The sequence below is a fragment of the Phycodurus eques genome, chromosome 9 (genome assembly GCF_024500275.1).
Source record: "Phycodurus eques isolate BA_2022a chromosome 9, UOR_Pequ_1.1, whole genome shotgun sequence".
Classification (NCBI taxonomy): domain Eukaryota; kingdom Metazoa; phylum Chordata; class Actinopteri; order Syngnathiformes; family Syngnathidae; genus Phycodurus; species Phycodurus eques.
The window spans coordinates 8,202,545-8,225,104 of record NC_084533.1 but is presented as its reverse complement, the minus strand read 5'-3'; the positions used below and the strand labels follow the sequence as shown (position 1 = coordinate 8,225,104).

Genomic DNA, 22,560 nt, shown 5'->3' with positions numbered 1-22,560 from the left:
ACCGTATGTGCTCTGTGATTGGCTGGCGACCAGTCCAGGCTGTCCAAAACTAGGTATGATAGGCCCCAGCAAGAATATGAATAAAGCTGGCGGCACGGTGAACGACTGCTTATCACATCAGCCTCACAGTTCTGAGGACCCGGGTTCAATCCCCGGCCCCGCCTGTGTGGAGTTGGCATGTTCTCCCCGTGCCTGCGTGGGTTTTCTCCGGGCACTCCGGTTTCCTCCCACATCCCAAAAACACGCGTGGTAAGTTGATTGAAGACTATACATTGCCCTTAGGTGTGAATGTGTGTGCGAATGGTTGTTTGTTTATATGTGCCCTGCGATTGGCTGGCGACCGGTTCAGGGTGCACCCCGTCTCCTGCCCGAAGATAGCTGGGATAGGCTCCAGCACGCCCGCGACCCTAGTGAGGAAAAACCGGTACAGAAAATGGATGGATGGATGAATAAAGCTGATTGCATAGAAACATTGTTCAGTTATATACAAGTACAACAGGCAAATTATAAGTAAATTATAGATCAATATTTCTGTTTTTTTTTTTTTTCATGCTGGTAGCACCGGGTAGTCACTTTGTAAGAAATGGTAAATGTGTTCTTCTGTCCTGATAATTAGCAGTTGTTGTGACACCTCACTGATAAACATTAGTTTAAAAAACAAACAGCATCTTGTTGGTGACAATCACACAATCTAATTTGCTCACTGCTCCTTTGCTTGTTCATCTTTCTGAGAGTTTATATTTAACCCTTAGCGTGATTGCCAGTGTAACATAATGCTGTGTGTGTACGGCTCATCCTAATGCTGCAAGAAATATGCTTGAATTCCTTTTTGGCATGATGGGCACAGTTGTTTTTCTTTCCAAACATGAACCAGCAAAGAAGAGCAGCTTGTGTCACAAATTAAATATGTCATATAATGCACGTGCCAAATGTGTTGATTCATTAGCGCATGGTTAATACACTAACTAGCAGTGCTACAATGTATTTTCGTAATTACACCAAGACAATTTTCACCACCCAGTAATCTCGACGCAAGCAAAGACAGGCAAGGTGAAAAGTGCCAGAATCAAGAGGTCGGCAGGATTTAATTAGACAACAATTCTTTCTCAGAAGCTTTGTACCCTTGGTAAACATGAAAAAATTGCTTTGGCCTTGTCAGAGCTTGATTCACTCCTCCCACACTAAAAAGTAACTTTTTACACTAACTTTTTATAAACACTCAAATGAAGCATCCCCCTGCTGCCCCCCCCCCCCCCCCCCAAAAAAAAATTAAAAAAATAAATAAATAAAAACTAGCAAACTTGCTCTTAAAAACTAATTACAACTAACTGAATTTGGGAAAATAAATCCAAACAAAATGAAAACTCCAAAACTTAACCTTGCTCGTAAATTGGGGCACCTTTAAGTCAAGGTAGCACTGAACATAAAGCCAGCAGACATTAAAAAAAGTTAAGACATTAGCGTCACTAAGAACCTCATCACTTTTTTTGTTAAATTCTTATAACACTTCCCACTTTCTGTTTCTGTTATTTTAAATAGGGAAAATTGCTTATAAATTCAAATAAACTGAAGGTCAACCACCTTCCTAGAACAGATTGTGTTTAACCTCAGATATTACACCGAATATGTCTCTTAAATGGGTCACATATTGATTGATACTGTGGGCAGACTGTTGAAAATGCACCATTCATCCGGCAACATGCAACATGTGTGCAGCAACGGCCGCAAGTCACAGCAGAGTGATCCAGTATGGATAAAATGTTGGCTGCCGTTATGTTGAAATCAGCATGAACAGCAAGCCCTTCATCCTGAACAAATAACAAAGTACAACGCCCCCCCCCCCCCCACACACACACAGACTGCTGCTCACATTCTCAATAAAGCTCCCCTCAATTCAATCTTCCATTTACACATACAAAATATGCTCCGCTTGCTTTCCACCATCCTGTCTCCCAATCGAGCCCACACCCCCAGAAGAGGGGGAGATGACGGCAGTGGGGTTGTTGATGTATGGCAGAACTAAAGCAACCCTGCCGATCGATAATGTAAACAGGAGCAAAGAGAGGCAGTAAATAAGACCCACTCCTGACAGATGTGTCGAGCTCGGGTGACGGAGAGAGGAAAAGAGCTGGGGAGGGTGCTGGGCTATAGAGTGTGTGTGTTGGGAGGGGTGTGGAGGATAATGGAGGGATGAGAAAAGGTAGAGAGTCAGAGAGAGAATGGAAAAGAGGGTAATGGGGGCAAGATGAGAGATGGAGTGATGGGATAAGATAACTGCCAAGGAGGGAGGGCGATGACAAAGGACACAGCGAGTGACACCGAAAGACGAAGAGAAGTAAAATGATTGGACGGCTGGGTTAAGACGGGCGGAAGGATGAGTGCGGGGAATACACGACACGGAGGAAATAAAGATGATGATGATTAGTTTGGAGGTGTGGAAATGTTTACGCAGCAATTATAGATTATGATTCATGTTTAGCACATGCGCCGCTCTTGTGTTAGGTGCTTGTGTGCAACCAATGGAGCAGGGGCATTTAGCAGAAGACGGGCACCTGAATGACAAGCTATGAGTGACCCCACTCATTTAAGACACTCACACACGTATACAAAACAAAATTTAGCCCTTTCATGTCAAACTAGAGGTCCAGGGTCTTGATCCTGTTCATTTGATGTGGGGTACCAAACCAAACCATGTATGTCCTCTACTTCAGGTTTTTTGCTCAAATTTGTACGACAATTGCAAACTAGTCGTCACTTTAATGAATTTGAGATATTGCAAGCTATATTGGACATAATTGTTTGTTCTATAAACTATTTTGCTAGCGTGATATTAAAAGTGGTTATCCATCAGTTTGTTGTGTATAGAGTCGCTGTCAGGTGGAAACCTTGTGTGTCCAATTATGAATCATCCATCCATCCGTCCATTTTCTGAGCCGCTTCTCCTCACGAGGGTCGCAGGTGTGCTGGAGCCTATCCCAGCGATCTCCGAGCGAGAGGCGGGGTACACCCTGAACTGGTTGCCAGCCAATCGCAGGGCACATACAAACAAACGACCATTCCCACTCCCATTCACACCGACGGGCAATTTAAAGTCTTCAATCACCCTACCACGCATGTTTTTGGGATGTGGGAGGAAACCGGAGTACCTGGATCAAAACCCACGCAGCCACGGGGAGAACACGCCGACTCCACACAGGCAGGGCTGGGATTTGAACCCTCGGTCTTCAGAACTGTGAGGCAGATGTGCAAACCAGTCGTCCACCATTCCACCCAATTATGAGTTAATGATGTTTTTTTTTGTTTTTTGTTTTTTTTACAAATTGATACTTTTGGTCTGTCCCCATGTCGTCTGTTATTTTTTTTCACATTATTAACCACTTTAAAGAGTTGAAAATAGCTTGAGAACAAATCTATGAACTCTTGAATGCTCAACTTTCTCTTCCCTCACTTTGGGGAGCCGTGCAGCATTATGTTGCCCCATGTGATGTCAATTAGACAAAAACGAGTACAAATAGGTTAGATCTTCTTTTCCTTTGGGCTTGTCCCGTTAGGGGTCGCCACAGCGCGTCACCCTTTTCCATGTAAGCCTATCTCCTGCATCCTCCTCTCGAACACCAACTGCCCTCATGTCTTCCCTCACGAGAGCCATCAACCTTCTCTTTGGTCTTCCTCTAGCTCTCTTGCCTGGCAGCTCCATCCTCATCATCCTTCTACCAATATACTCACTATTTCTCCTCTGGATGTGTCCAAACCATCAAAGTCTGCTCTCTCTAACTTTGTCTCCAAAACATCGAACTTGGCTGTCCCTCCGTTGAGCTCATCTCTAATCCTTTCCAACCTTGTCATTCCGAGAGCAAACCTCATTTCCGCCACCTCCAGTTCTGCTTCCTGTTGTCTCTTCAGTGCCACTGTCTCTAATCCGTACATCATGGCTTGCTTCACCACTGTTTTATAAATTTTGCCCTTCATCCGAGCAGAGACTCTTCTGTCACATAACACACCTGACACCTTCCTCCACCCGTTCCAACCTGCTTGGACCCGTTTCTTCACTTCCTGACCACACTCACCATTGCTCTGGATGGTTGACCCCAAGTATTTAAAGTCCTCCACCCTTGCTATCTCTTCTCCAAGTAGCCTCACTCTTCCCCCACCACGCCTCTCATTCATGCACATATATTCTTTCTTACTTCGGCTAATCTTTATTGCTCTGCTTTCCAGTGCATGCCTCCATCTTTCTAACTGTTCCTCCACCTGCTCCCTGCTTTCACTGCAGATCACAATGTCATCTGCAAACATCATGGTCCACGGGGATTCCAGTCTAACCTCTTCTGTCAGCCTATCCATCACCACTGCAAACAGGAAGGGGCTCAGGGCTGATCCCTGATGTAGTCCCACCTCCACCTTAAATTCATCTGTCACACCTACAGCACACCTCACCACTGTTCTGCTGCCCAGTACGCTTTTCCTCCATTCCTCAGGCATCTTCTCACGTGCTAGAATTCTATTGAACAAGCTGGTCAAAACCTCCACAGCCACTTCTCCAAGATGCTTCCATACCTCCACAGGAATGTAATCAGGACCAACTGCCTTTCCATTTTTCATCCTCTTTAATGCCTTTCTAACTTCCCCCTTAGTAATCATTGCCACTTCATGGTCCACCACACTTGCCTCTTCTACTCTCCCTTCTTTCTCATTTTCCTCACTCATCAACTCCTCAAAGTAATCTTTCCATCTATCTAGCACACTACTGGCACCAGTCAACACATTGCCATCTCTATCCTTAATCACCCTAACCTGCTGCACATCCTTCCCATCTCTGTCCCTCTGTCTGGCCAGCCTGTATAGATCCTTTTCTCCTTCTTTAGTGTCCAACCTGCCATACATGTCATCATATGCCTCTTGTTTGGCCTTTGCCCCCTCTACCTTTGCCCTATGTCGCATCTCAATGTATTCCTTTTGCCTCTCCTCCGTCCTCTCAGTGTCCCACTTCTTCTTAGCTAACCTTTTTCCTTGTATGATTTCCTGTACTGTGAGATTCCACCACCAAGTCTCCTTCTCTCCTTTCATGCCAGAAGATACACCAAGTACTCTCCTGCCTGCCTCTGTGATCACCTTGGCTCCAGTGGTCCAGTCTTCTGGAAGCTCCTCCTGTCCACCGAGAGCCTGTCTCACCTCTTCCCGAAAAGCTGCACAACACTCGTCCTGTCTCAGCTTCCACCACATGGTTCTCTGCTCTGCCTTTGTCTTCCTAATCTTCCTCCCCACCACCAGAGTCATCTTACACACCACCATCCTATGCTGTCTAGCCACACTCTCCCCTACCACTACCTTACAGTCGGTAACCTCCTTCAGATTCCATGGCCTTTACAAGATGTAATCCACCTGTGTGCTTCTACCTCCGCTCTTGTCACCCTATGTTCGTGCCTCTTCTTGTAAAAAAGTGTTCACTACAGCCATTTTCATCCTTGTTGCAAAGTCTACCACCATCTGTCCCTCCAAGTTCCTTTCCTGGATGCCGTACTTACCCATCGCGTCTTCATCACCCTTATTTCCTTCACCAACATGTCCATTACAATCTGCACCAATCACGACTCGCTCTCTGTCTGGGATGCTCAGAACTACTTCGTCTCGCTCCTTCCAGAATTTATTTTTCACCTCTAGGTCACATCCTACCTGTGGGGCATAGCCACTAATCACATTATACATAACACACTTAATTTCAACTTTCAGCCTCATCACTCGATCTGATACTCTTTTCACCTCCAAGACATTCTTAGCTAACTCTTCTTTTAAGATAACCCCAACTCCATTTTTCTTCCCATCGACACCATGGTAAAATAATTTAAACCCTGCCCCTAAACTTCTAGCCTTACTGCCTTTCCACCTGGTCTCCTGGACACACAATAGATCAACCTTTCTCCTAATCATCATGTCAACCAATTCCCGAGATTTTCCTGTCATAGTCCCAACATTCAAAGTCCCCCTCATTCAGTTCTCGGCTCTGTGCTTTCCTCTTCTCTTTCTGCCTAAGAACCCGCTTTCCACCTCTTCTTCTTCTTTGACTTCGACCCACAGTAGCTGCATTTCCACCGGCTCCCTGCAGGTTAACGGTGCCGGTGGCGGACGTTGTTAACCCGGGCCACGACCGATCCAGTATGGAATTCTTTGGATGAACGCTCACATTTGTTTGGCAAAGTTTTAAGCCGGATGCCCTTCCTCACGCAACCCTCTGAAATTATCCGGGCTTGGGACCGGCCTACAGTTTGCACTGGCTTGTGCCCCCCATAGGGCTGCATTAAAAATAGGTTAGATAATTTGAGTAAATATGTTTTGTTAAAAAGGATCGCTGTAATGCTTCGGTGCAGAAGGAAGCGGTCAACCACGAAGGTAAGCCGCATACAGATTCATTTCTGTCTATTTAATTGCATAGTAAGCTCGTAATTTGATTTATTGCATTACTCACAGCCAGTCTAAGGCCTTTGAAAAAGACTTTGGGGAAGATGATGTAACCACAATCATTTGCTTTTGTGAAGTATTAAAGGCTTTATGTCTGTTCGGGGGTCAGCCTAAACGCAGACCAAATTTGATTTAGATGGGTGGGGCTGGCGACATGTCCTACCATTTTTTATCAATGACAGTGTAATAAATTAGCTTTTTTTTTAAGTCTATTAAATTTGGGATTGAACATGATTTTGGGGCAGTGTTGTGTTGATGTTGGTGTGCAACGGTATGTGATAGCAATATAAGATAGAATACCAACATGAACAAGTCAATTTATGGTAACTCAAGCAAGATGGCGTTTTTCTGAGTTCCTGAAAAGTTGTGATTTTGGAGATGAGAGGATTCCGCCTAATAGTGATATGTGTAATATTCTGAGGTAATTATGCATTTATAGTGTTTGCCCGCTATATCGCGGTTTATCGTCGTGCCTCTGCTGCGATGATAAAACATTTTAGCAATTGTTTTTTCACAGGTTTTTACACGATACTTACTGTAATGCTCTTGCATGCGCGAAAGGAGAGCCACAGTCACCGATCCACTTTTTAACCAAGAACAGTAAAACACAATCACGAGCACACACATGAAAGAGCTGCTGTCGGCCACAACTCACATCTAGACACTCGCATACATGTCAGCAGGTATCACCCCCCCACCTCCCTCATTGCCCCACTAGGCCCCGACTTCTTACGGCACGTGCATGTATCCAAACACACACGTGACACTCATTTATTCTAACGATTGCACCGTGCCACTCAACTGTGCTGCAGCAGTGAGCGCAAGCATTTACGATGCATACAATGAACAGACTGAGAGTTGTATGCACCACTTACTTCTTCGAAGAGTCCATTTTCCTTTATTGTTATTTCCTGCACGATGGCGGTGATTAAGCAGTCAAAGTTGTTTGTGTTTAAAGCTCGCTAATTGACAACTCATCCCAGATTTCAATTATAAATAAACTGCACCTAATGACTCACAATAATGATTCATCTAGTCGGGACGCTCTCAAAACTAACACTATACATATAGCTCTTAGCTCAAATCAATACAATTTAACTCTACTTTGGTTCGAACTAGCATGTAGTACATTCTTTTATTTCACTGGTGCCAGTAATTATGAGTGCAAAACAACTATTGTTTAGTAACACTGTTGATTTAAAATGTATTTGCTGTTTATTTAATAATAAAATTTCAAGTTATTAACCACAATGATATTTCTAAATGATCCTTTTTTAAAATTGATTATTATCCTGTACAAGGCAGAATTTATTTTAATGTGTCGCTTATATTGTAGTCCAATTAGGTGTTCCCACAGGACAGAAATGGTTGTGTATTGTCATATTGCTGCAATGGAAATGATTATGTATGTACCATATTTTCACGACCATAAGGCACACTTAAAACTCTTAAATCTTCTCCAAAATGGACGGGGCGCCTTATAATGCGGCGCGACTTATGTGTGCACCGAGTTCCAACATCTATAAATGTTGTCGTGTGATGAGCGCTTCCCTTGACCTTTTTTTTTTTTTTTTTTTTTTTTTTTTTTTTTTTTTTTTGACCGCTTGACTGACTGGGAGCATTTCCTGCCGACACGCTGCTTAGACGGAGGAAAAGCGGACGTGGCTGAGGACAGCATGCGTAGGTAAAGGGTGCGTGAAGAAGGACGCTAAAGCCACGCCCCCAGTAGGTATATAGCGCGGGGGTGTGCATTGTGCAAAACAACATCGGTTTGGCTGAAAATGGCACCGACGAAGAGACACGCTTACGAAGCACAGTTTAAGCTGCAAGCTATCAGTTACGCGGAGGAACAAGGGAATCGAGCAGCCGCGAGAGAATTCAAGATCAACGAATCCATGGTTCGTAAGTGGAGGAAGCAGCAAAATGAGCTTCGCCAAATCAAGAAGACAAAGCTGAGTTTCCGCGGAAACAAGGCAAGGTGGCCCGAGTTGGAAGACCAACTTGAGCACAGTTGAGTGGCACGGTGCAATCGTTAGAATAAATGAGTGTCACGTGTGTGTTTGGATACATGCACGTGCCGTAAGAAGTCGGGGCCTAGTGGGGCAATGAGGGAGGTGGGGGGGTGATACCTGCTGACATGTATGCGAGTGTCTAGATGTGAGTTGTGGCCGACAGCAGCTCTTTCATGTGTGTGCTCGTGATTGTGTTTTACTGTTCTTGGTTAAAAAGTGGATCGGTGACTGTGGCTCTCCTTTCGCGCATGCAAGAGCATTACAGTAAGTATCGTGTAAAAACCTGTGAAAAAACAATTGCTAAAATGTTTTATCATCGCAGCAGAGGCATGACGATAAACCGCGATATAGCGGGCAAACACTATAAATGCATAATTACCTCAGAATATTACACATATCACTATTAGGCGGAATCCTCTCATCTCCAAATTCACAACTTTTCAGGAACTCAGAAAAACGCCATCTTGCTTGAGTTACCATAAATTGACTTGTTCATGTTGGTATTCTATCTTATATTGCTATCGGTATGCATACCAACGGTATGTGATAGCAATATATAGAAGCGTCTCAAGTCACCATTCGACTGAGTGCAATAACTCTGCCATGTGCAGCAAGTGAGGAAGCTTGCCATCATTCCGGGATGCTTGACTAAGGAACTCTAACCGCTGGACATCCGTGTAAACAGGGCGTTCAAAGTGAAGTTGCGAGCGCGGTGGGAGCGATGGATGACAGATGGTGAACACAGTTTTGCTAAGACTGGGAGGCAGCGCCAGGCGACTTACGCCACAATTTGTGAATGGATTGTGGATGCTTGGGCTAACGTGTCTGCTCGCACTGTTGTTCGAGCTTTCACACGGCAACGAGACTGACTCGAACCTGGCGTGTTTGATTGAAAACTTGCCCAGCTGTTCATTTCAGATACAGATGAGGACTTTGATGGATTTGTGGATGACGATTGATCAGAAAAAATAACGTGAGTACATTGTTAAATACTTCAATAAAGTACAACCGAACTCAGTTTTGCTGCCGCTGCCTTTTAAAAAACATGGTTTTAGCCTGCATGCATGCTACCGTATGTTGTAACTGAGACTGCGCCTTTTAATACGATGCTCCCTATGGTCGTGAAAATACGGTATATTGTATATTGCACATTTACATTCAGCATATACATATATATATATATATATATATATATATATATATATATATATATACACACACACACACTGTACAGACAGAATTGTTTGAATTCAGCAAAAAAAGAGCATGAACGGCCTTTTCCAGGTTATGCCACTGCATTTCACTCAGATTCACGTCCGGACTTTGACTAGGCCACTCCAAAATCTTCATTTTCTTTTTTTAAGCCATTCAGAAGTTGACTTGCTGGTGTATTTTTGGATCGTTATCTTTCTGCAGAACCCAAGTGCGCTTCAGCTTGAGATCAGAAATGGATGGCTGAACATTTCCCTTTTATTTAAATTTTTTCTGTTAAAGAGCAAAATTCATGGTTCCATCAATCACAGCAAGTTGTCCAAGTCATGAAGGAGCAAAGCAGCCCAAGACCATCATGTCAGCACTACCATGTTTGACTGTTGGTAGGATCTTCTTTTTATGAAATTCTGTGCTACATTTACACTAGATTTAAAGAGACATACTCCTTCCAAAAGGTCAATTTTCATCTCATCAGTCCATATAATATTCTCCCCAAAGTATTGGGAATCACTGAGATGTTCATTTTATTTTTATTTTTATTTTTTGCAAAAGTAAGACGACCCGTTGTTCTTTTTGGTCAGCAGTGGTTCTCGCCTTGGAACTCTACCATGGATGCCATTTTTGCCCAGTCTCTTCGTTATTGTTGTGTCATGAACACGGACCTCAACTGAGGCAAAGGAGGCCTGCAGTTGTCCTGAGTTCCTTTGTGGCCTCCTGGATGAGTCATTGCTGTTCTCTTGGGGTAATCTTTTCAGGCTGGCCACTCCTGGGAAGGTTCCATAATTTCTCCATTTGACGTTAACGGCCCTCCCTGTGGTTCGCTGGAATCCGAAAGCTTTAGAAATGGCTCTGTAATATTTTCCAGACTGATAGATGCAAATTACTTTATTTCTCGACTGTTCTGGAATTTCTTTGTATTGTGTCATTTTTTTCCACAGGTCTGGAGGTAATCAGGCTTGGGTGTGACCAGTGAAAATTAACCAAAAGTTGTGATTAGCCACAATGAATTAATGATTTAACAAGGGGGTAATTACTTTTTCACACAGGGCCATGTAACTTTGAATAGTTTTTCTTCCTTAATAAATGAAATCATTTAAAACAGCATTTTAAGTTCACTTGCATTTGTCTGATATTTGCATTTGTTTGAGGATCTTATACATTAAAGTGGGAAAACTATGCAAAAATATAAGAATTTGAGAACGCAGCCAATACTTTTTTTACAGCACTGTGCCTATTTTGACAGTCAATTTCTCATCCTAATTTTCCAGGAAGATAAACTGATACACTCCATCCATCCATTCATTAACCATTCCGCTTATCATGGGCGTGCTGGTGCATATCCAAGCTATCTTCGGGCAAGAGGCGGGGTACACCCTGAACTGGTCGCCAGCCCATCACAGGGCACATGTAAACAAACAACCATTCACACCTCCGGACAATTTAATGTCTTCAATCTACCTACCACGCGTGTTTTTGGGATGTGGGAGAAAACCGGAGTACCCGGAGAAACCCCACGCAGGCACGGGGAGAACATGCAAACTCCACACAGGCGGAACTGCGAGGCAGATGTGCTAACCAGTCGCCGCCCTGATACACTCTAATTTAGTATTGCAGACGGAATGCTTATTCTCCGTTGTGTGACCAAAGTGATCATATTTAATGGAACATAACTGATTGAAAATAATCTGTGAAATATTACAATAATTTATAAATCCATATCACCCCCATTTTTATTAACAAATAATTGTTTCGGGGAACGTCGCATCGCTGCACATAAAACTGCAGATTTAATACGGTTCATTTTGCACTTGTTTCATCAGTGGGTCTTAGGCTAAATGCGAATTAAATTTAAGCCAAAACACATCATGGTTGATGTATAATTGCAATTTATGGCTCTTTGAGTTTCCATAATTCAGTGATTCTGTGCAAGCCATCATAATAGTTAATGATTAGAATCACTCTTCAGAGAAAGACATTAATCTTTGATCACACAAATAAGTAGAGTCACTGTCAAGTTTATACTTTCAGTTGAAAGATCGGAAAAAAGCCATGAACAACGCCACTGAAAACTGAAATACTAACAAATTTTAATGATTAATTACTATATTAACGTCAATATATTAGCTAGTGCATTCATAATAATATATCAGTATAACTTTATTTACTTTATATTTTTCATTATTATCATCAACCCTCCTTTGGCTGGCTGAAGTCACATGATTCTTCTGCCTGATTGTGAGACATGCGGTGACATCACAGCATAATATGGCAGACCTCAGACATTGTGACTGTGAGCAAATTAATAGCGTTCACATTGGTATTTGTCATGAAAAGATTTTGGATGCTTTATGGCAGTGGTTCTCATCTGCAAAATACTTTGCAATAAATTATGTCGTATCATGACAATGAAAATGCAAACCAACATACAGGGCGGACGATATGGCTTTAAAAGTTAAAATCTCAGATTTCCCCGCCCCCCACCCCCACTCTCCTCCTAAAATTTGATTTATGATTGTAATAGATTTATTTTCCCCTTCACTAAAAAGAAAAATGACAAATGACAATGGCATTCGTCCAAACTTGGAGAAAGTGGCCCCTTAAACACAATCATGAATACATTTAAATAAAACATTTGAAATATTCAAATTTAACATCAATAAATTAACAAAAATATTCCCCTTTAAGATTAATATGTAACACCAAAACAGTCACCGAACATCACATGAATAAAATGTCTTTTAAACTAAATGAACCTTTGTCCCTGAAAATGTAAACAAAATTGTGTATTCGGTATGTTGTACTCCAGGTACATGCTAAGTAGGTTGCCTAGTTGTTTAGTTTTAATCCACGTATTTGGCAAGGAAAATAAGCTTGTCTACGAACATCATGTTTTAGGCATGCCCTGTTGCATGCCCTTAGCGATTGAGAACTATTTCTAGTCTTTACGGTTCCGCCGTGGGAAGTTTATTGTTATATTAAGTTTATCTTTCTTGTCTTGGGTAAAACAAAAAGAGAAAATGATTGGGCTCATGTTGTCTGTCTCAGTGGGAGTTTCCCCTTCCATGTCGCACGCACAGCAGCATTTGCAGGGGCGTGTCTCCATTTCAACTGCTGCTACTTGCTTTGGTTTCAACAGCTGACTTTCTTTGTCTGTTGCTGCAAAGTTGAACCAATTCTAAATGACTGATGAATTTACTGTAGCTATTTGTTCACCAGCATGTCTTCAGAGTAAACAGTACATGTCAGCAGCTTACAGAAGCTGCTACAAGGAAAAATCTGTTGTTGTTGTTGTTTTTTTTTTTTAGATTTCTGAGAAAAGAGAAATTTGACCTCACCCAAAAACCTGATTGATCAAACCAGCCTTGCATACTGTACATATTATCACAAACAGCAAACAGCATTTCTAGGCCGCTCATGCTCTTTTCTCATTGTTGTACAGGTGAGGCAAGGGGACCTCTGACAAATATATATGGCTTAAAAACACATACTGTACTGTACCTCGGGTCAAACGTTTCCACCGTGGATAAAGCACTGGTTTTGTAGCATATAAATGGGCACCATGTCTTTAGAAACGTTCAGCGAGAATGACTCTGTGATTGCCGTCCACCAGGCTCCTTTCTTGTCATTGAAAAAACAGTGTGAAAATGTTTGTTTCTTCATGGGAGTTAAAGTCACTTTTTTGAAAAACAGTCACTAAAGCGGTCAGAAAAGTCACAATATATAGTGACCAAAGGCATAGGGGCGTTTCCCATAAAAACTGATTAATACAGTTTTTGTCGATTTAAAGCAATTATTATCCATTTAATATTGTCCCGATTTGATTTTGACCGGACCCAGAAGCAGGCAGAGGCTGAGAGGTTTGTGATGAACGGTTTATTGAAAGAGGGTACGAAGATGATCCCCGAGACGTACCGATGGGTTGTCGAGGCCGGGAACGTGTGGCAGGCTAACGTGATAGAAGAAGTCGCTCGGCGGGGCACACGGAAGGAGCACTGAGGACAAGGAAAAAGATGGAGGTCAGACGGGTGGCGAGGACCGGCGTAGTTTACGTGTAGGATTGAGAGCCGTTGTACCACGGGAGACTCTCTCCAAGACTCTGGCAGTGGAGTCTTGGATCTGGCAGGCTTTTATGCAGGTGGTGTTGAAGGCTGGTTGATGATAGGTGGTGCTGATTACTGGGAAGAGAGAGATGGCAAAAAGGGCCACCCAAGCGCCAACAAAAGAACTGCAGGGCACAGCTCATGACAAATATTCATTCATGCACTTAAAACACATTAACATGCTTCATCTATCGTGATCATTTCGACTGTTCCCTCGTTTCTTTTTCACGCAATGGACTATTATTCCCTTTCTTCGAAACTACTGACTTGTTTCGGGAAGTCTCCTGCAAAACAAACTTCTTGCCGCGGTGAGAGAAAGTGAATGGAAAATAAACAGTTTTTATTGCAACTACGAAAGGTCTCCACCTTTTTCACGGTGATGAATGTGTGCAACTGACAACAGCAAGAGCCAGATAGTTGCTACGATAGCACTGCGGTCAGTGCGAGCCCAGGAGGACGCAGTAGAGAAAAAGTGGCGACTGACACAAACTTTGCTTACTGTGAATTGAATAGGAGACATTGATAAAAGTAAGTACCTGTAAATTGAATGTTACGTCATCATTGTTCAAAATTCAGGGCATGAACCGCCGTTTATTACAACCTTTAAAGCGAAAATACCTGTACACGTACAGTAAATAAAACAGGTAGCCGCAGTTCAAAACGTTGACCTGGTTGAGCAAAACCGATGCGATATTTCAATTCAGCACATCACATCACTTGAAAAATCTGAGACAAATTTGTAATAATCCTCAAGAAGGATTTTAAGCACTTCATCAAGCTCAGGAAATAGGAGAATTGTCTTAAATGCACACCTATTAATTGTGATTAACATGAATATTCAACATCTTTGGTTATAAATATTATTCACTGGAAAGGGGGAACGTATAAATCGGTTCTATAACTCGTTACATCGAATAATTGCAACAAATTTCAAAAGAAGGACAAAGTGGGCTAAATTACATATTCCCGTTTTGTCAGAATTTAACTAAAGTGCTGTACTTGGGGATTTGCATTCAGTTATATGTGAATGTGGAGGACCCTATGACTGTTTTTTCCTCGGGCCCCCAAATGACCAGCTAGCCCCCTGCCAAATCACTGAGTTGACGACACCGACTGTGCTTTTATAAACTAGCTCCTCTCTGTTCGCAGCTATGTTGTCAGCAGCACTGCACGTCAGCTCGTGACATTGGTTGGACATTACATTTGAGTCAATTGAACTTGGTTAACCTTTTTCCGATTGAACAGGTCATGAATATTTATTAAATTTAAAACAAAAATTCCCCTGGCATTTGGGTTGCTTTGGAAAAATGTCTCCCTGAACCCAAAACGTTTTCGAACCCCTGCATAGTTTTGGTGTGAATGCTTATGTGCTTATGCCATAGGTGTCAAACTCAAGGCCCGGGGGCCTGATCCGGTCATTTCATCTGGCCCGCTGAAGCAAATCTTATGCATTCTACTTTTTCCTGCTAAATTTAACACAAAAATTGTAAATTATCTTTTTTGTTTGTTTTTGTTACCAAACCCTTTTTTTTTTTTTTAAATGAAATGAACAATAGCTAAACTATTTTAACTGATTTATGATTTCAGAAGTAGCTGTTCATCAATTAGTTGTGTATATGTAATATGATGAGGCGACTGAACATTTACAGTATATGATTTTGCCATCAAAACGGGCCTCTGAGGAAAACAATAACTACAATGTGGCCTGTGACAAAAATGAGATTTATACCCCTGACTTATGCATTCAAACAATGAGTGCCTGCATCAAGCAAAGGCGTGGAGTCACATGAGGTAAAGTATGAAGCGTGGACGCATGACAAGTGGCGCAAAGTTACTCCGGGATTATGTCACCATTGCTGCTCTGAATTGGTAAAAAGGTCTCATCAAAAAAGAGAAGCACTCGTCTTCTTCCACAGAGCAAATAAAGAACATGAATTCCGTAAAGTTAGCAATGCTCAGAGTGGAGGCATATTTAAATGAAGGCCTTCATCTCGAATTGATTGTTCTATTGTGCATCAGAAAGTAGGAGGTGCATAATTAAAGAGGAGCTTTTTTCCATTTTGACACAACACACGGAGCTCGTGGTCGAGATTTGCAAATCATCTAAAAGTGTTCCCCGGGATCACGTCTCACAAACCTAGTCAACTAAAGTAGAGTAAACATTTGACGAGTGACATTCTAGGAATATGAGCACGTCATTTCCACATCCATGCCTGCGGCGTCTTTGAATGGAAAAACTTCCAATTTTCTGTGTGCGGCCGCGTGTGGTCTTGCTAAGTGATTTCTCTGGGACCGCTACTCTTCTTCATCACGCCGCAGACTGATGAAGGACCGTCGTCGCATTCTTTCAATCCGCATCTGCCGACTCTACCGTAAGTGCGGGTCTCTTGCTGCACGCTTTTATGAGCAGGCTTCTCATCTTGGTGGGGGAAGCGAGGCGTTGAACAGGAGAACATAAGAGATGGCTTGTTCATGCAGTGAGGCTGCATGGGAGCATGTGGAGAGTCTGTTGCTTTGAATAAAGCCAGACGGAAAATAATCCATGTGAAAAGACCCTTGCAGTCACCCCCACTTGTGCATGGTGAAATGCGTTGCTTTATTTTTGTAAGTCATCAGCAGTTTATCAAATCACTTATTCCTATTTTAGTGCTTATCCTGTCTAGTTAAAATTAGTTCTAGTTAATTAAAAATACAATGTGAACCATTTGGAACATATTCAGTCATTTATTAATGTTAAATAAATGGTTTAAAAATAACAGTATGCTGATGGAGAAATTGACCTACCAAAATTGAAGTGACTGCATTTCACTCACTTTTTGCACTTCAAAGTTCCATCTGCTTTTATGAAATTGGATACAAACTACAAATCGCTGGCATCAGGCAGAATCCTTTTAAGTCTAAAACCACCGTTTTTCAGGAAGAAATAGCATGTTTATTGAGCCATTAACATTCCATCATCAAAGAGAGCAAACTATTTTCAACACTTTCATCCATCCATCCATTTTCTTTACCGCTTATGCTCACAAGGGTTGCGGGCGCGCTGCGGCCTATCCCAGCTGTCTTTGGGCGAGAGGCAGTGTACACCCTGAACTGGTCGGCAGCCAATCGCAGGGCACATAGAAACAAATAACCATTCACGCTCACATTCAATATTAAATTGAACAAATCTGGACAGAGGAGGTTTCTGCCCGACAGTGAGGAAATGGACACTAAGATGTTAACAAAATCCTTTCACCACAAATCACATTTTATGTGCATAAATATCTTTTTATATAAATAATTTTCGTTAAACATGTTTATCCTGAAACAAAATGGTTTTTGGTTAAAATTCAGATAAAATGTTCTGTCAACTTGAGTTTTCTCTTTAAACTAAATGTTTATTCAATGAAAAAATAAACATTCCTTAAACAAAATAGTATTTTTATTTGCATTCATATGGTTGATTATTATTCTTAAAACAATATGTAGATACGTATTGTATTAACACTAACTCCAATTTCGTTTTAGTTGCCTGTGTAATATTCCATTTAATGTCTTGTCTGAGCATTTGGAACTAAGAATCTCGAATATCCCACATTTGACGCCCTTATTTATATTTGACTTATTTTTTTATTTATGATGAAAACACTGTGGTAAACGCTGTGCCGCTCTCTGCCTCCTTAACTGTCCTAGAGGAAGAAATAGTTTTTTGAATCTGTACTGTTGTCTATCCCGAGGTGGGGACTCAATCAACATTTGGGAGATTAAAGTGAAATAACCTCCAGTTTTATTTGCATTTGTAGTTGTGTATCCCCTTAGATGAATTGCTTTGCTTAGAAAAAAAGGCTAGTCTCATAGTGTTGCAGTAGAGCTGTATTTAATTTGTAAACGGCTAACAAATGTCCACTGTGAAGCGTATCTAGGATCAAAGACTGTAATAATATTAGATACATGGGAATACAAAGTTCATGTTTTTGTGCAAATGTCTGCTGATAAGATAAGATCATGAGATCAGCATGCTAAGTGTCTTAAGTGTGTTTGCTGGCCGGCCATTGTGGTCCTCAGAGGTGTTGGATTACACAATGTCGATGGAGCAGAGTGCACAGCTTGTTAAGTGTGTGCTTGTGTGGGAGGGCCAGTGTGCCGTGTAAATGTCCGTCTTAATTAACCAGTGATAAATCTGACCCATGAGAAAGGGGGATAGCTCGTTCTTCGTTTTGTCTGCAGCGAAACAACAGAGGAGATTAATTATCAGGGTTTAACGGCAAATGTTTGAAAATCTCTTGTGTTTTCCTCAGGATTGTCATATTTGCACATATTTATATACTGCAACCAAATATATGCATATATTTGGGTGCAGGCCCAGCCACCAGGCCCCACCTTCAGGCCTGGCTCCAAAGGGGGGCCCCGGTGACCCGCGTCCGGGCAAGGGACACCTTGATCCATTTAATGTATTTTTTCATCGGGGTTTTGGGACCGATTATCGGCATCGATATTCGGCATTTTGACACTTATCGGCTGCTACCTTTTTTTTTTTTGTTTGTTTTTTGGGTTTTTTAAATCAGTTGGCCAATAAGAAATTACTTTAGAACTAAGGTTACTGTTGGGAACTATTTATTTATCTATTCCATCCATCCATTTTCCAAGCCGCTTCTCCTCACAAGGGTCGCGGGCGTGCTGGAGCCTATCCCAGCTATCTTCGGGCAGGAGGCGGGGTACACCCTGAACTGGTCGCCAGTCAGTCACGGGGCACATATAGACGTGGACAACCATTCACACCGTGACTGAGTGGGAACTGAACCCACACTGCCTGGACCAAAGTCAGGCGACTGTATCACTACACCATCAGTGACCTAAAAACTTAATTTATAGTACAAAACTCTAGTGAGCTATTTGTTTAAGTTTTAACGAGCCTCGGCGCTCCCTGCATTTTGTTTTTTGTTTTTTTAAACAAAGATGTACATTATCTAAGATTTAAACAAAAACAAATTTGCTGTGTGCACCTATGGCAAAGTGAGCAGCGACACACAAGTATACTGCAAGTGCTTTGTTTAGGGGTAGCCATTATCTGTTGTACCAGAATGAGTTATTATATTGATTTATGTAACATGAATTAATGAACTTTACGGTCTATCGATCACTAAGTCAACAGCAATCCGCCAACAGATGTGGTGCGCTTTGTCTTTCAGAATAAGAGCAGGATACAGGAAGTGCTATGTTAACTGTGTAAATGTTGGTAAGTAACTACGTTCTTCATAGATGTCATTTGTAAGTGTATTCATTTGATTATTGTTACTTTCCTGTTTGAAACATGAAGCCACTTAATAAAAGTTTGGCAATACATTTTTCCTGCTGTCTTGTGGCTCTTTTGTGTGCATTTTTAAAAAGATTATACTGGAAAAGAAATGAGTTCTTAACCCCATCACGATATGTTGTATGTATGTTTTGAATTAATGACAGGAGTCATGCTTTGTTTTAGTCAACTCTTTATTTTATGTCAAAATGGAAATGCCATTTTATTTTAGTTCATATTTTTGTTGGGGTTTTGTTTTAATGAAAAGGACATTTTGTTTTGAATGTTACCTGGTTGCGATGTGACTTTCTGCTTTTCCCAATCGGGGTCACCGCAGCGAGTGACTCGTGTGATTTGTTTGGCACAGTTTGATGCCGGATGCTCTTCCTGACACAACCCACCATTTTTACCCAGGCTTGGGACCAACAGTGGTTGGGTATTGGGGCACTGACAGGGAATCAAACCTACCAATGTTTTTGAATATTACCTGACTGGCCTCACTCAATAAATGGACTCATTGAAAACATATATTTGTTTTAATATTTACATCTGCTTTTAACCTGACCCAACCTTCAAAAACATGAATGACTTCAAAATATGAAAAGTTATGAAAGCTTTTATTCTTCTCTTTCCAAGGGAACATTCCATTGTGTGTGATACTTTGATTTAATATTTTTTTAAATTTTATTTTAAAATGCACAAAGTGCAAAAACCATGAGGCTCTATCAGGTTTCCACTTAGAATGCAGAACACCTCCACAATGAGCTGCACTAAAAAAGGCACAAAGCAATTCTTTTGAATGTATTTTTTATTTTTTTGCAGACACTGAAAGGTATAAAATTGTCTTTAGATAGCCTTGCTTCACTGCCAAGCCTAACTATTCCAACTATTCATTGATGATAAAGTGTGTTGAGTAATTCTGATGCAATTATAGATCAGAGGTTCTCAAACTGGGCTTCATTGATGTCATAACTTGGGGGTCCGCAAAATAATTTGCAATAAATGATGTGGTGTGGCGGCACGGTGAGGGACTAGTTAAGCACATCCGCCTCGCAGTGCTGAGGACCCGGGTTCAAATCCGGCCTCACCTGTGTGGAGTTTGCATGCTCTCCCCGTGACTGCGTGGGTGTTCTCCGGGTACTCCAGTTGCCTCTCACATCCCAAAAACATGCATGGTAGGTTAATTGAGGACTCTAAATTGTCTGTAGGTGTGAGTGTGAGTCCGAATGGTTGTTTGTTTATGTGCGCCCTGCAATTGGCTGGCGACCAATTCAGGGTGTACCCCGCCTCTCGCCCGAAGATAGCTGGGATTCGCTGCAGCACACCCGCGACCCACGTGAGGATAAGTAGTACAGAAAATGAATGGATGAATAATAAATGATGTGGTATCATTGAAAAAAAAAAGTCCATACCTACATATGGGGACTGTCATGCCAATAAAACAAACTAAACCAATCAATTACTCCTCCCTACCTTAGTTTTGGGACAATTAAAAGCGCTGACATAATTGTGACATATCATCTCATAAATCCGACATCCCTGCTTGCGCTCAGCGTTCGTAGCTCTTTTTTCTCATGTAGAGTTGTACAGGTCAGGCAAGGCGACCTAAGCAAACTATTTACGACTGCAAAGTACATACTTTGGTTGAACTGTTTCCAATGTGGATTAATCACTGCTTTTGCAATGTATCAATGTGAAGCATTTCTCCGGAAACGTTCAGCATGATTGACTCCATGATAATTTCCATGTTTGTTTGTTTGTTTTTTTGTGGTTGTCACGTATGTGTAGATGTGATCCACACAGTGGGGCCGATAGCTCCAGGCAGCGTCGGGGAGGCGGAGAAGAGCGCTCTGAGGTCATGCTACAACAACAGCCTGCGGAAGGCGACGGAGAACAACGCACGCTCAGTGGTGAGATGAAAGACAACATGTCGATTGTTTGGATGAGTGAGCGTTGGTGTTGTGAGAAAATGAAAAGGTGCAGAAATAAGAGCAGTGTTGAAGAATGCAGATTATTTTTTTTTTAAAGTAGATAAAAAGAAGGTGTCTGCTCAGATTCCTCACATTGCACTCAAACTGAGAGTTGCTGAGAGAGGAGCGAAGAGCTGGAGCGGTGCATTACTGACTTGTGTGACGGTTTTATGAAACACTCGAGACAGGGGGTCTTGGCGACAGAACAAGGTGTCGCAGCCGAAGAAAAGCGCAGATGTGAAAATGAAGACGACAACAGAAGACTCCAGAGTCGCACAAAACAAAGATTAGAGATTGAAAATTCTTTATTTACGTGGGATAAACCCCTTGAGATGCTTTTTGTTTGGTCCCACACAAAAGATAAAACAGATAGGGCAATCCAAAATAGCACACTTAACAGAAAATCCATCCATCCATAGATTTTCAACACCACTTATCCTGGTTAGGCACACGGGGCGCTGGAGCCTATCCCAGCTGACTTCGGGCGAAAGGCGGACTACACCCTGAACTGGTCGCCAGTCAGTCGCAGGGCGCATATAGACACGGACGACCATTCTCACTCTCATTCACACCGTCACTGAGTGGGAACTGAACCCACGCTGCCCCCACCAAAAGTCAGGCGAGTGTACCGCTACACCATCAGTGACTCTCAGAAAATACAATACTATAAAATTAATAAGAGAGTTTATTTGAAAACTGAATCTGTGGGACGTTTAGCGACGTTCAGATTGACCTTGGCTATGGCACAACTCCTTCAGGCAGCATTATTATAATGGTCATATTTTTTTAATTAACAATTGTAAGTGTGTGTGTTACATTTGACTACAGGGGGTCCTCGGTTTACGGCCAGTTCCGTTCCTACGGTGGGGAAGCAACCCGAACCTGTACATAAATCGGAACGTGGCGTCTATTGCTTGCCTACACTAATGCACTAGTAAAGTCATAGCCCTAATGTTCACACTACAGGTCAGTTCTGATTTTCTTGCTCAATAACACGTATCAGATTTTTTCATGCCAATGTGAGTAGTACAATTCAATTTTTTTTTTCATATTCGACCCAGGCTTCTTTCAATGTACTTTCTTATTAAGGATGGATTCTTTCTTCCTTGCGCAAAATAAAAGGGACCTGCAAAAAACTGTGTACACGTGCTCGGCCGCTTGTAAACATTTCTAATTGAGTCGAGCCCCCCGCTAATCACACTCTTACGGCTGCGTCTGGCCTGTACAGTATTATGAGCCCTCAAGCGAAACAAACATTTCTGACTGCTGTCGTTGGCACCGAAACAGGAGGGCGCAGCCAGACAAGACACAGTATATTTAGCACAGAGGTGACACTGCAAAGAAAGGAGGAGGGAATGTTTGTCATTATGCAGCGGGAATGAGACCATACATCTTCCTTTGCCTCAATGTTCAAGTGTATGAAAAATAATGAAACTGCCTGCAGGAGGGAGGCATTTGTTTGATTGGGTATTTATTAAAATAATATAACAAATGAACATTTTGTTTGTTTCTACCTGTTGTGTTCTTCATCCTATTTG

The 22,560-nt window shown here is 42.0% G+C and overlaps 1 protein-coding gene across 5 annotated transcripts in view; it reads left to right on the top strand.

The window, feature by feature from the left end:
- The window catches only part of macrod1 (mono-ADP ribosylhydrolase 1), a 174,517-nt gene that overhangs the window by 139,584 nt on the left and 12,373 nt on the right, over nt 1-22,560 (top strand). For 4 of the 5 annotated variants that reach the window (XM_061685331.1, XM_061685329.1, XM_061685330.1 and 1 more), the window contains one exon: nt 20,841-20,962. In XM_061685331.1, the coding sequence (XP_061541315.1) occupies nt 20,841-20,962 (122 nt within the window). Of the gene's footprint in view, nt 1-20,840; nt 20,963-21,441; nt 21,479-22,560 lie in introns of those variants that run through there. The other variant, XM_061685333.1, reaches the window with a different exon arrangement.